A 12,553-nucleotide genomic window follows, 5' to 3' on the forward strand; every position below is an offset into this window, starting at 1 on the left:
AGAATTTCTCTCTTTTAGAGAACATATGAAAAAGTATTAGACTATAAAAAAAAAGAAAAAAAGTTGTAATCATATAGAAAGCCCCTTATTTTAAAGACTTCAACCATATTTACCCATTTTTATACCTTATTCAAATATCTAACACTTTTGCTAACCAATCATATGATATTTTTAAAAGAATTCAAACAGAAAACAATAAAAGATGTATTAAATAACTGTGGCAAATTCTATCCTTTTATGAGTACTTACATATTTAAAATATTTTATTAAAGTGTGGGAGAAGTTTCACAAAGATTTACTGATATGATTATCAATGCTTTCAATGAGAATAAAACATCTTGAAATACGCATTGAGAGTCAACTACTGTCCACCTTAATTTTCCTTCATCTGAAGTTCAGAGGTAATGTGTGTCCACTTTAGGGAAGATTTATATTTGAAAAAGTTTATTAGAAAAATAAACAACTTTAAATTTTACAATATTTTCCACTTCCAAGAGCCTTTCAGATAGAGATGAGCCTTATGATTTAAACATGATCCGATTTACAAAATCTTATTTAGTCCTATTGAGTAAAACAAAATACAATAACAAATGGGGAAATGTTAGTAACTATTAAGGACTCCAATGTAAAAGTTAAAAAAAAACAACACCATTTGTTACATGTATTGTATCTTAGTCTGGCAGGATCTTAGTCTCTCGTGTATATTAAAAAGCTTCACCAAAATTTAATGTGCTGCTCTATTACCAAGATAATACTATCATATTAAAATATGATTTGTGCAATCTAGGTTTATTTTATAGAAAAATTTATCAACTATAACAACCAGGGACTGACAAATTTTTCCTTAAAAGGTCAGATAGCAAACATTTTGTGCTTGCAGGTTAATAAAGTGTCACTACTTAACTCTGTCACACAGGAAGAAAGCAGCCACAAGTAAATGAATGGGGATGTCTGTGAGCTGCCATTTTGCCTGCTGCTGAAAAGACTATATTACATATATATATAGGGGTGAGGGGAAGAGATGCAGAAGGGTGGGGAATACAGGGATAGGGATAATAATATAGATGGATAGCTATTACTAAATAAACATTATAAAGTAAAAATTTCCACACTTAGTTCCCAATCATAATTGCATGTGTGTATATATGTATACATACAAGTTATAAAACTATTTCAATTCCATATTCTTTTTGGTGTGTGTAAATAGTATCAGAACAAAGTCAGATAAGCAGCAGAGTATCATGAGTGACTGAGTACTCAGAGGGTAATCAATAACCATGAAATTTGGTTTTGACCACCTTAGTATTTCTACACAATGGGAAAACTAATTTATTTGCTGTGCCCCTGAAGAAAACATTAGATGTATAATTCAGATGTCGTTTTAAAACTTAATTGAATTGTTACAATTCTGAAACTAAATGTGATTTGCTTTGTTTTATTAGAAAAAATACTCAGGCAAGGTCTACAATCATCGGTCAATTAAGAATGACTTACAAGAACATGAGGCAATAAAATAAAAATACAGGTACAAACTATATATCTGAAACACTATTTGGCAATTTTTATAACAAATCAAAATTTAAAAAGAACAAAGGAGATTGCAGATTACTTCATAGATACAGAATAAAGCAACTGATGAAGTGCTTAAGCAAAAGAAAACAAAAAATAGTAAGAAAACACACTGCTTTTCTTTTCAAAAATAAAATCACATTTGCTACAGATCGTATGAATAATACCCTTATTAAACAACCATTCCAGAATGTCTTACAGAAGCAGTGCTTTTATTTGCACTTCATTTAATTTTATATGACTTACTTCATGTATATAGCTCTTTAACCCCATTGTTAACGAATAAAGCCGCCCATAATTTTTATCATTTTTAAAAAGTTTTTTAAAGTAAATGAGAAATGATTTATGTATCCTGGAACCTTTCCCATTTTGGAACCAAAAGGCTTATTAATTCTCTATTTTTGTCTATTCTTTCTTTAAAAAATTTTAGTGTAAAAACTGCTGGTTTTTTTATATCACTGTAGTAAAGTGAAAACTCCTCAATCAGGAGTAGTTTCTGCATATATGCATATATGCAGTTTGACTGCATATAACCACATACTTTACAATATGTCCTTCCAACAGTAAGGAAATAATTGATTTCACGGTCACTGTCAGAAATGAGTGCCATAATTCTATTATGGGTAATAGGTCCTCCCTCAAAGACTTTCTGGAAGGATGTTCAATGTGTTTTGCTCTTATAGATATTAACAGTAGTACATAGTCCCTTAAGTCTGCAAAAGACATTTATTGTTAAAGAAGGTGCTTTATTAACAATTCCTCTGGCAGCACTAGTGAATTACAATATCCTTCAATATTATTTCTACCCATAATATATACATTTAACTTTTCATGCCTCTAGAAAAACATCTACAGTACATTTCATAATATAAAAATATATTACAAATCTGAAATATTTACAAGCAATGTTCTATTAACTCTATGCAACATTTGTTTGATACAATACTAACAAGTTACACATATTTCCATTTTTGTAAGTTAAAAAAAAAATCCATATGGCTTCTTGCTTACCAAGCAAGAAAGTGATTCTATTCTCCTTTTCAAAACCAACTTTGGTGCATAAAGGATTCAGTTTGAAGATAGTTGTAAAAAAAATACGATTTTTCTTATGTTAAGAAAAAAACAGCTCGCAAACCAACTGCTTTCCTCAAAAAAAAAAAAAATAGAGGCTTATTATATAGGTTAAAATGAAAATATGAGGATTATTCAAATAATTTGAAATAGAGGTTTTTCAAAAACCGTTAACAGATTAGTTATATACGTAAATATTAACATACTGTACTCCATGAGAAAACCCTACTCCTGAAAGGGGAGCCACCAGACATTCTGCAACACTCTTTAACAGAAATTCTCAGCCCTAATTCGATAGACGAATTTTTAGTTGATTGCAAATGTCGTTCACTGTTTGCTTAAATACAAATTGAACACTTTTCTTATCAGAGTTCTGCAAAAGAACACAAATGGCAACCAATCACATCTATTTATCATAATTGAAAGGTAAATTATCTCTCGATAATTTTCATTGTCTAAATATTTCCTAATAAGACTCCAAATCAATAGACACTGTCAAGACAAATATCCTTACAGTGCTTTTGGTATTTGTAAGGGCACATGTTGTAATTGGTTTTCTTTCCAATATCAACTACTGTGATCACTAAAGGGTTTAAAAAAAAAAAAGCAGCTTAAAGCAGCAAGCATGCAAAGCCTTTAAGAAGCTGTTCCACTAAGTTGCCAGAAGAGTGTTTGCTCAGTCTCCCACAGTACCACTCCATGAAAATGTGGATATACAGTAATATATTAATATATTCCACAGAAGAGCCTACTTCATTCACAGAATGTTTACACTAAGCATAAATATTCTAAATACTGGATTTAAGGGAAAAAAAGGAAGGGGGTTGATTCTAATGTGCAACTTTTACTAAAACCCATTGTCAGTGACTAAGACTGCAGGTGTCCCCGCTTGTTTGCTTTTTATGTATTTATTTATTTTTTACCTCTTCAACCTCTTCTGCGGCATTGTTCTAGAAAGAGAGAAAAAGGGATAATCTTTTATTTAACTGAATCAAAAACACATATGAAGTGCTTCAAAAATACAAATATGTATAAGAAATAGGAAATGTGACAATCACTGATCACCATGAAAATTTATTTCCTAAGCATTCACATGATGGATATAAACTTAGTTACATAAAATACAGCTTTTTAACAAATCGTTTTCATGTAACCTATTAATGTGTTTCTAAAAAAGAATCTCATGTTTAAATTTATATGAAATGTAAATTAGTGTTTAGTGTTTAAATTTCATATAAGTATGTTCTTTTTATTGCTACTTTTGAAGTTAATATATTTTTGGAATGTTTGTCATGCTTTCATTTTGAGATGTGCATAAGCTGCAAATTTTTTCTCCTAAAACAAATTAGAATAATTGCTTTCTTCCCCTCTTAATTTCACATGCTTTCTCACTCAAAGTCCAAGCATTGCCAAGCATCACAAATGTAGAAGGTTCTATAACTCCGCACCACTTTAGGGTAGATTTGATTCTAATTTCCAGAATTGTAGAAGCATGAAAGTTTATAGACTCGAAATTAAATGTTAAGATGGGTGGAAGATGGCTTACAACTAAAGAAAATTAACTCCACAGAAGTACCAAATACATCTTAAGAATGTATATCTTCATTACCCTAGAAATTAGTAACAATTGCAGAATTATACCCTGAGAACAGGCGATGCAAGTCCTATGCACTTCTGGACATCAGTTCTGAGTTTGAATGATTTTTTTCTCACTTTCACCAAAATATCTAAATTGCTTCCTATATAGTGTAAGAAGAGCAAAAATAAGCTGATTCTGTGAAAAAGGAAGACTCTCATAGAGAGTGGGAAGTAGAATGCAGGGCAGAAACACAAAAGTTAGTCTCAACCATTTATTTAAAATTCATGCTTCTTAATCAACTCACTGCTTAAGGCATGTTTAGGACCATTCTTAGTTTTCCCAAAATACCACTATTTTAGGATGCTAGTTCTCATCACTCCCTTCAAAGAATAAGCAGAAAGAAGCCCTAAATTAGGAGCCAGTAAATAAGGAATATTCAATTATTTTTCCTTAAAAAAAGAAAGGTAAATCATTTAAGGTTATTTCACTGTTCTCTCTGCTAGCTAGTTTCTTGATAATCTAGCTCATTCCACAAAAAAACACACGTTTACATCAGACTTAGCACCTTCACCAAAAGATGCTTTAAAAGTCTGGAAGCATCTCAATGTCTCCTTGCAGCAAGGCCCATTACGTGAGAATCTCACTCTCAAAAGATGTTTCACATTCCAAAAAGTTCAGTCGTGGAATGAACAAAACCTTCAAATCAAAGTCTTTGTTTCAAATTTTGGCACAAGACATAGTACTTTTAGTACAGCTGCAATTCACATTTGGGATTCTCAATCATTACGTCACCTTATTCTTATCCAACCTACTACTATATAAAGTATATACTAAACTAGAATTCCTTTTTAAAATACAGAAAGTTCACTCATTAAGAGTGCCTTTTAAGCATTTTCAGCCACTTTTTTAATCACCATAGTATATGTCATTTGCACAGAGGCAGAGTTCAGTCGCATCCTAGCTGTGTCACTTTGGGCAAGCTATGTGCCTCTTGCCTCAGATTTCTAACCTGTAAAACAGACACAGGAACACCTACTTCACAGGCCTGATGTGAGGAGGAAGTTTACATAAAGCACCTAGCACAATGACTCAGCAAATAACCAGAAACGGTGGTCTCTTCTCCTTCCCCCACTAAACATATTCCATATGCATGACACACAAAAACAAAGGTAAGATCAAAAAAATTAGAAATGTGAACACTCCAAGCTGCCTCTTAAAAACAAGCACAGTAATATTTGAACTGCTCTTTTGAAAAGTCTGGGAAGAGTCTAAGTTTAAGAACTTCAACCATTAATGGTATTTAGTGAACATGTGATATATGCCCAGGTCTACATATTTGATATTATTAAAAAAGAATTACATACTTAAACAAAAGGCACTTATTTTCAAAACACTCTATATCACAGTCTAAGCTACTCAAGATAAATCTGGAATTAACCAGGCATATAAACTTGACCAAAATATTGCCCTTCTAGAGTCTACGATGTACGTATCGCTGTGATGTAATTTCCATACACAAAGCTCAAGAAAGCAAGATATGCTTGATACTGAAACTCAGTACTTAAAAAATAAGTCCTGACCTTATATCCAAACTTTAAGAAGATTTACAATCACAATTCAAAGTGAAACATCAAAGCAAGAATTAAATTACCTGTATATGTTTGGGTCCAAAAGCAAGGCAGTATCTTTGGGTAGCTTTGATAAATGAACTACTTTAGTTTTTAATTGATGTCGTTCATTTTCATTCACCCACACATCAGGCAGACTGTGAATTTAAAGAACAAGTCATATATAAAATAACATTAAGTTTAAATTTATCCTTCACATACCTTCACATTACTCACATTTACCCAGCTTTTTCTGACTTGTCTGACTGGGTCACCTAGGTTAACAAGCTTATCAGACACCAAGGAAACTCAGTAATCTAAGTAATGGGATGTAAAGACACAGCCAGAAAATGGTATGGTGAAATTTTAGACATAAATCTGGAAATGAATTTTGATGGCAAAGTCATCCCACAACTTGGAAACACATATTAACACACTGTCTGTCTCTTAGCTTGCTAAGTGAAATTAGAGCATGATGTGATAAAAAGCTGAAATCTAGTTTCTGTATAAAGAAATAAGAAGTAAAAACCCCACCAGATTTTCACTTTGAAAAAAATGAATTTCGGAATAAAAGCATTTTGATATTTGGATTGATCAATTTCTAAAATATTAAGAATACAGATATCTGAATGTTTTAAGGAACTGTTATAAGCTTACTATAAAAAGAGCTCTTACAAATCAGTATGAAAAAAGTGAACTCTCATTAAGGGAAAAATAGGGGAGACAAAGGACATCAACCATCAATTCGCCAAAGATGTAGTTGCTCATAATCAAAGAAATGCAAAATGTAAGAACTCCAATAGCCAGTGTTGATAATAAGTCAGAAATAAGCTCTCTAATTTCACAGATGATATCAGAAGCTGACAAAACTTTCAGGAAGGCAATGCCTATCTCCATAACATTTTCCACAGCTCGTAAATAAAAACAAAGTTTAATGTTTTTTAAACAGTGGAGAAAAATGGATAGCTTTAAATGTTCAGTAAAAAGTTCATTAAATAAATTTTACACGGACATTTCAAAATATTTTAGACTAGCATTTTTTAAAAACCTGGAAGGGAGGGGGTAAAAGGAAGTGGAAAGTATGTCCTACACTCACCGACACTTGATAATCATAGGATTTTTAAAAAGTTAAATAAAAATTTCTTTACTTCAATATGCTAACTTGCACTGTAAACTCCCGGATCTATTTTTAAAATTTATTTTTAGTTGGAGGATAACTGCTTTACAATGCTGTGCCAGTTTCTGCCATCCAAAAACTCGAATCAGCATGTACATGTGTCCCCTCCCTCTTGAACCTCCCCCACCCCTCACCCCATCCCAAATCTATTTTTAAAGCTCTTACTTCATATCATGTTCATTAACATCTCTTTGGACTGGAATTTGGGAAATGATATTGTAGAAAAATATATAATAACAGAATAAATATGGAACACATCAATTTTTAATGAGATTCCATTCATTTCAATTTATTCCATTACTGGTGCTTTTCTATGATATACCTTCATTTACCTTTCACAACAACTAAAAAAAATGTTTAAGAATAAAAGGAATACTGAACATGAAATATCCAAATTAAGGAGCACATAGGTCAGAACCACTCTAATAAAAGGGTACTAAAACTCAAAGAAAAATATAACACTCCTAGAAAACTCACCAATTGCTTTTTTCAATAAAATACCATTAATAGTGCCCTGAAAAATGTTTAGAAATTGTTAAAAATAACTGTCTCAAAGGCATAACTAAGGCTGCTTATGCCCTATCCTACTTGAAGGTTACTAAAAGTTCTAAAAATAATCACATCCTAAAAATGACTAAAAATTGCTATGACAACTTACATTAAAAAAGAACTATTTTAAAAGTTAATTTTAAAGCTTATACCTTGAGCCAGGTACTCTTAAGAGCCTTTACAGATTATCTTTTCCATGCTGACAACCTCAAAATGTTCTGTGATTTCATTCCTGTAAGTCTTCTACATTTGAACCCAATAGCTTATGTAATTTTTGAGTACAAGATTTTAGTAAGAGTAAGACATCAGTCTATTAGTTATATATGCGGTATTCCAAATACTTACATGTCTTCAGGCATCCAATGAAGCAAAAGTTTTATCTTTCCAGAATCCTCTTTTCTCTTAGCTATTACCTAGCAATGATATAAAATAAATTACAAAAACTATTTATAAAACAACATTCTAATATGCTTTAAGAAAGCTTTCGGTCCTAATTAAGAACTGAAGTGTTCATGTCTGGGACCAGATGTTACCACCACCACATCTTGTCCTGCCCTAGTTCACAGCAATTTCACCCTTGATCATCTATTTTCACAAAATAAAAAGAAGAGAAAAAGTGAAGTAGCTTTATACAGTCAAAGACAAAAACCGTATTATCTGCTGTTTATTTTACTATCTACTAAGTCTTTAGCTGAGCCAGAATACCAACCAAGAATCCACATTGGCTAAAATGGGTATTTGGGGGGGGATTTGGGGTGGGGGGCGGGTAATGAAATGTGAAGAACAAATGAATAGTGAAGGAAAAAATAACACTGGGAAGGGACAAGTCTCCTTTTTATGATTAAGGTGTTTGTCGTTTGTGTGGAGGCTTTTTCTTTGAGGGTTGATTTGTGTTATTTTAAATGAAATATTAATCAATCAGTGTTTAGGTTTGATTTTAAGGAATCTGGTTTGATCTTAAGGTGTGATTTGATTAAGGAATCTAAGTTAAAGTGTGGATCAACTATAACTATAATGACCTATGTAAGAAAACCAAAATGCTTGTCTTTCATTACTAGATTCTAAAAACTAAAGTAATGATTCTTAAAAATCGATCAAAATGGCATTTTATAACTCTGAGAACTTCCATATTAATGAAATTAGAACGCTAGTGTTTTAATAATCTACATGTCAATATTTTTACCAAGTTTTTAAGTTTCAAATAGCCTCACAAAGTAACGTTACATGTCATCCTCAAAACATATTAGAAGTAAAAGCAGTACTTCACACAAATACAAAACACTTTCTAGCCTCATTATTTAAAACCCTATATTAAGTACTCTAATTCTAGACTCGGTAATGGGATTAATTTAAAAGCCCAAAGACGGATCTGAAGACACTAAAACAAGCTATCTCTACAGACAAAGAAATAAGATATAAGAATAATGCATTGCAACCAAGTATAGCAAGTCAACTGATTGGTAACTGGGATTCTGCTGACCTCTTCTGGAGAGAAGGCTCAAAGAAAATGTTTCAATTAAGGAAGACAAATTAGGCAAACTGAACAGCATAGTACACCATATAAATATTCATATGTAAAATGTTTCACTATCAATAAAAGCTAATTTGATACTAGAAAACTTCTATTTACAGTTAGTACTGAACACTGACTACTAACAGAAATGATTGTTTAATACAAACTGCCTTCATCAACCTTTCTCAGTCACAGTCATGGAACTTTCAAGGATTTCCTCACCTAGCTCCTTTCCTAGAATTCTGTGTGTCCAAGGAAGACCATTACCATTATGGATGTTTCTTCCTTCCAATTCCCCCAGGAGAAAGCATTCTTCACATTTATATGACACCTTTGTTACTTCTCAGTCAAGGCGCCTCTGCTATTACAATGTCGCTTGGGGTGCAAAATAATTTATTCTTATTCTAGGTTTTTAAAAATTTATTGATAACAAACAGCTATCAATCATGTTCTTAAACCCTCATAGATGTTTTCCACAAGTGGAAAACTTGATTTTCATAGACTATGTTAACAGAGTAAATTTTAAGTTTTCTTCCAGACTCCTAATATCACATTTTTAGTTCCTCCATGTTTTTTTTTATCATTTTTACTTCTCCTGTGGTCAGCTTAAGGATTTCATCTCAAGGACTGGCACTAATGAAATCATGTGAAAACTGATGCTACACTTTTTAAAACAGAACCTTATCTATCATCGTTGCCTCTGTTCCCTAACAGGTAGAGGTCCCTGTTAAATACTAGACCATTATTTCATCAGATTTATTACCCTTTTAAATCATTAAATGATAGGTCCTAAACCTCAGTCCTTCAATTTCTTCTCTTTTCTATTTAATATGTCCTAGGTGGTCTTATCCAGTCTGGTATCTTTAAACACCCTAATACATGAGAAACTTCCATGCTTATCTGTAGCCACATCTCTCCTCTAAGCTCAGACTCATATCCACCTGCCTACATGATAGAAGCATTAGATGCTGCACAGAATGTGTTGAAATTACAGCTCTTGATATTCCCCTCTCCTTCAATCTGGGCTTCCCTCGTGGCTCAGTGGTAAAGAATCCAGCAGCCAAGCAGAAGACACAGGTTTGATCCCTGGGTCAGGAGGATTCCCTGGAGAAGGGAATGGCAACCCATTTGAGTATTCTTCCCTGAAAAATCCCATGGCCAGAGAAGCCTGGTGGGCTACAGTCGATAGGGTTTCAAAAGAGTTAGACATGATTTAGCAACTAAACAACGACTCCCTCAACCTGCTCACCTCACAGACTCTGTTAAAAGGCAACTCCATCCTTTTGGCTAGCTGCCCTGACTTCCCTGGTGGCTCAGATGGTAAAGTGTCTGTCTACAATGCGGGAGACCTGGGTTCAAGCCCTGGGTTGGGAAGATCCCCTGGAGAAGGAAATGGCAATCCACTCCAGTACTATTGCCTGGAAAATCCCATGGACAGAGGACCCTGGTAGGCTATAGTCTATGGGGTCGCAAAGAGTCAGACACGACTGAGTGACTTCACTTCACTTCCAGGCGAAAAACATTGGAGTCATCTTATCCTCCTGTTCCCATACCTGATCCATTTGTAATTCTCATCGAGACTACTTTCAAACGACATCCAGAGCCTAACAATTTTTAGTGTCTTCACTGTAACGACTCTGGTCTTTTCTCAAGATACTGAAAAGACTGACTCCTTCTCTCCCCCACACGGACCTACAATATGTTCTCAGTACAGGAACTGAAGTGAGCATGTTAAAACCTACATGACAGGCAAGAGACTGGTGAGTGCTCTAAGGCGGAGGGTAGAGACAAAGATGAGCACACCAAGTTACACCAGGAAGTTGTGAGTAATGGGAATATTTTAACATTTTTTAACTATGGTGGTGGTGGTTTCATTGGTAGGTAAAACTGTCAAAATTCAGAGAATTGTATACTTTTTTTTTCTTTTTTCCTGGCCACACGGCTTGCAGGATCTTAGTTCCCAGACCAGGAACTAAACTCAGGCCCCAGCAGTGAAAGCATGAAGTCCTAACCACAGGACCATAAGGAATTCCCTTGTATAATTAAAATGGGTGAGTTTATATTTACTACACCTCAATAGAACTTTTATTTAAAAAATCACATCAGAGCATGGCTACTCAAACTCCTCCAATGGCTTCCCAATACACAATGGAATAAAAAGCCAAGGTGTCGGTCCAACCAGATTCTCCCCAATACCTCTCTGACACTTCTACTCTCTCTGCCTCAATCATTTCCTCCAGCTACACTAGCCTTCACACTGGTTTCAAACATACTCGGCATATTCCTACTTTAGGATTCTACACTTGCCTTTGGCTGTGATGCCCCTCCCCCTAATAACTGAATGGTTCATATCCTCACTTTCAAGCTTTTAATTTTATTAATTTACCCTGTTTATCATGTATCCCAAATTAGAGTGTAGGCATATCTGGTTTCTTGTTTTTCTTCCATTTTGTTCACTTCTGTATCGTTAGTACCTGGCACATATAGCTGCTTAATATTTAAGTAAATGAAAAAATTAGCCCTAATGCCACACTCCTTTTGAGTCTAGGACCACATCTTACCAACCTTAAAAAAAAATTATAATAAAAAAACTTCAAGGTGGAAAGGGGGAACAAATGAGAAGTATGGCATTAAAAGATACAAGCTACTATATATAAAATAGACTAGAAACTAGAATTTATTGTATAGTATGCGGAGTACATAATGAGAAACGCCGGGCTGGAAGAAACACAAGCTGGAATCAAGATTGCCGGGAGAAATATCAATAACCTCAGATACACAGATGACACCACCCTTATGGCAGAAAGTGAAGAGGAACTAAAAAGCCTCTTGATGAAAGTGAAGAGGAGAGTGAAAAAGTTGGCTTAAGCTCAACATTCAGAAAACGAAGATCATGGCATCCGGTCCCATCACTTCGTGGGAAATAGATGGGGAAACAGTGGAAACAGTGGCAGACTTTATTTTTTGGGGCTCCAAAATCACTGCAGATGGTGACTGCAGCCATGAAATTAAAACATGCTTACTCCTTGGAAGAAAAGTTATGACCAACCTAGATAGCAAATTGAAAAGCAGAGACATTACTTTGCCGACTAAGGTCCATCTAATCAAGGCTATGGTTTTTCCAGTGGTCATGTATGGATGTGAGAGTTGGACTGTGCAGAAGGCTGAGCGCTGAAGAATTGATGCTTTTCAACTGTGGTGTTGGAGAAGACTCTTGAGAGTCCCTTGGACTGCAAGGAGATCCAACCAGTCCCTTCTGAAGGAGATCAGCCATGGGATTTCTTTGGAAGGAATGAAACTCCAGTACTTTGGCCACCTCATGCGAAGAGTTGACTCATTGGAAAAGACTCTGATGCTGGGAGGAATTGGGGGCAGGAGGAGAAGGGGACGACAGAGGATGAGATGGCTGGATGGCATCACTGACTTGATGGACGTGAGTCTGAGTGAACTCCGGGAGTTGGTGATGGACAGGGAAGCCTGGCGTGCTG

General features: G+C 34.4%; 1 protein-coding gene across 1 annotated transcript in view; it reads right to left on the reverse strand.

Annotated features, from left to right (window-relative positions):
* Positions 1–2,600: 2,600 nt before the first annotated feature.
* Positions 2,601–12,553, reverse strand: part of AEBP2 (AE binding protein 2) — a 62,942-nt gene continuing 52,989 nt past the window's right edge. The window contains exons 6-9 of the mRNA XM_052640355.1: positions 7,898–7,965; positions 5,871–5,984; positions 3,564–3,590; positions 2,601–3,013 (exon numbers count right to left, since the gene is read on the reverse strand). Of these exons, the coding sequence (XP_052496315.1) occupies positions 2,968–3,013; positions 3,564–3,590; positions 5,871–5,984; positions 7,898–7,965 (255 nt within the window). The 3' untranslated portion in view covers positions 2,601–2,967. The remainder of the gene's footprint in view (positions 3,014–3,563; positions 3,591–5,870; positions 5,985–7,897; positions 7,966–12,553) is intronic.

Source organism: Budorcas taxicolor, chromosome 5 (assembly GCF_023091745.1).
Source record: "Budorcas taxicolor isolate Tak-1 chromosome 5, Takin1.1, whole genome shotgun sequence".
Taxonomy (NCBI): domain Eukaryota; kingdom Metazoa; phylum Chordata; class Mammalia; order Artiodactyla; family Bovidae; genus Budorcas; species Budorcas taxicolor.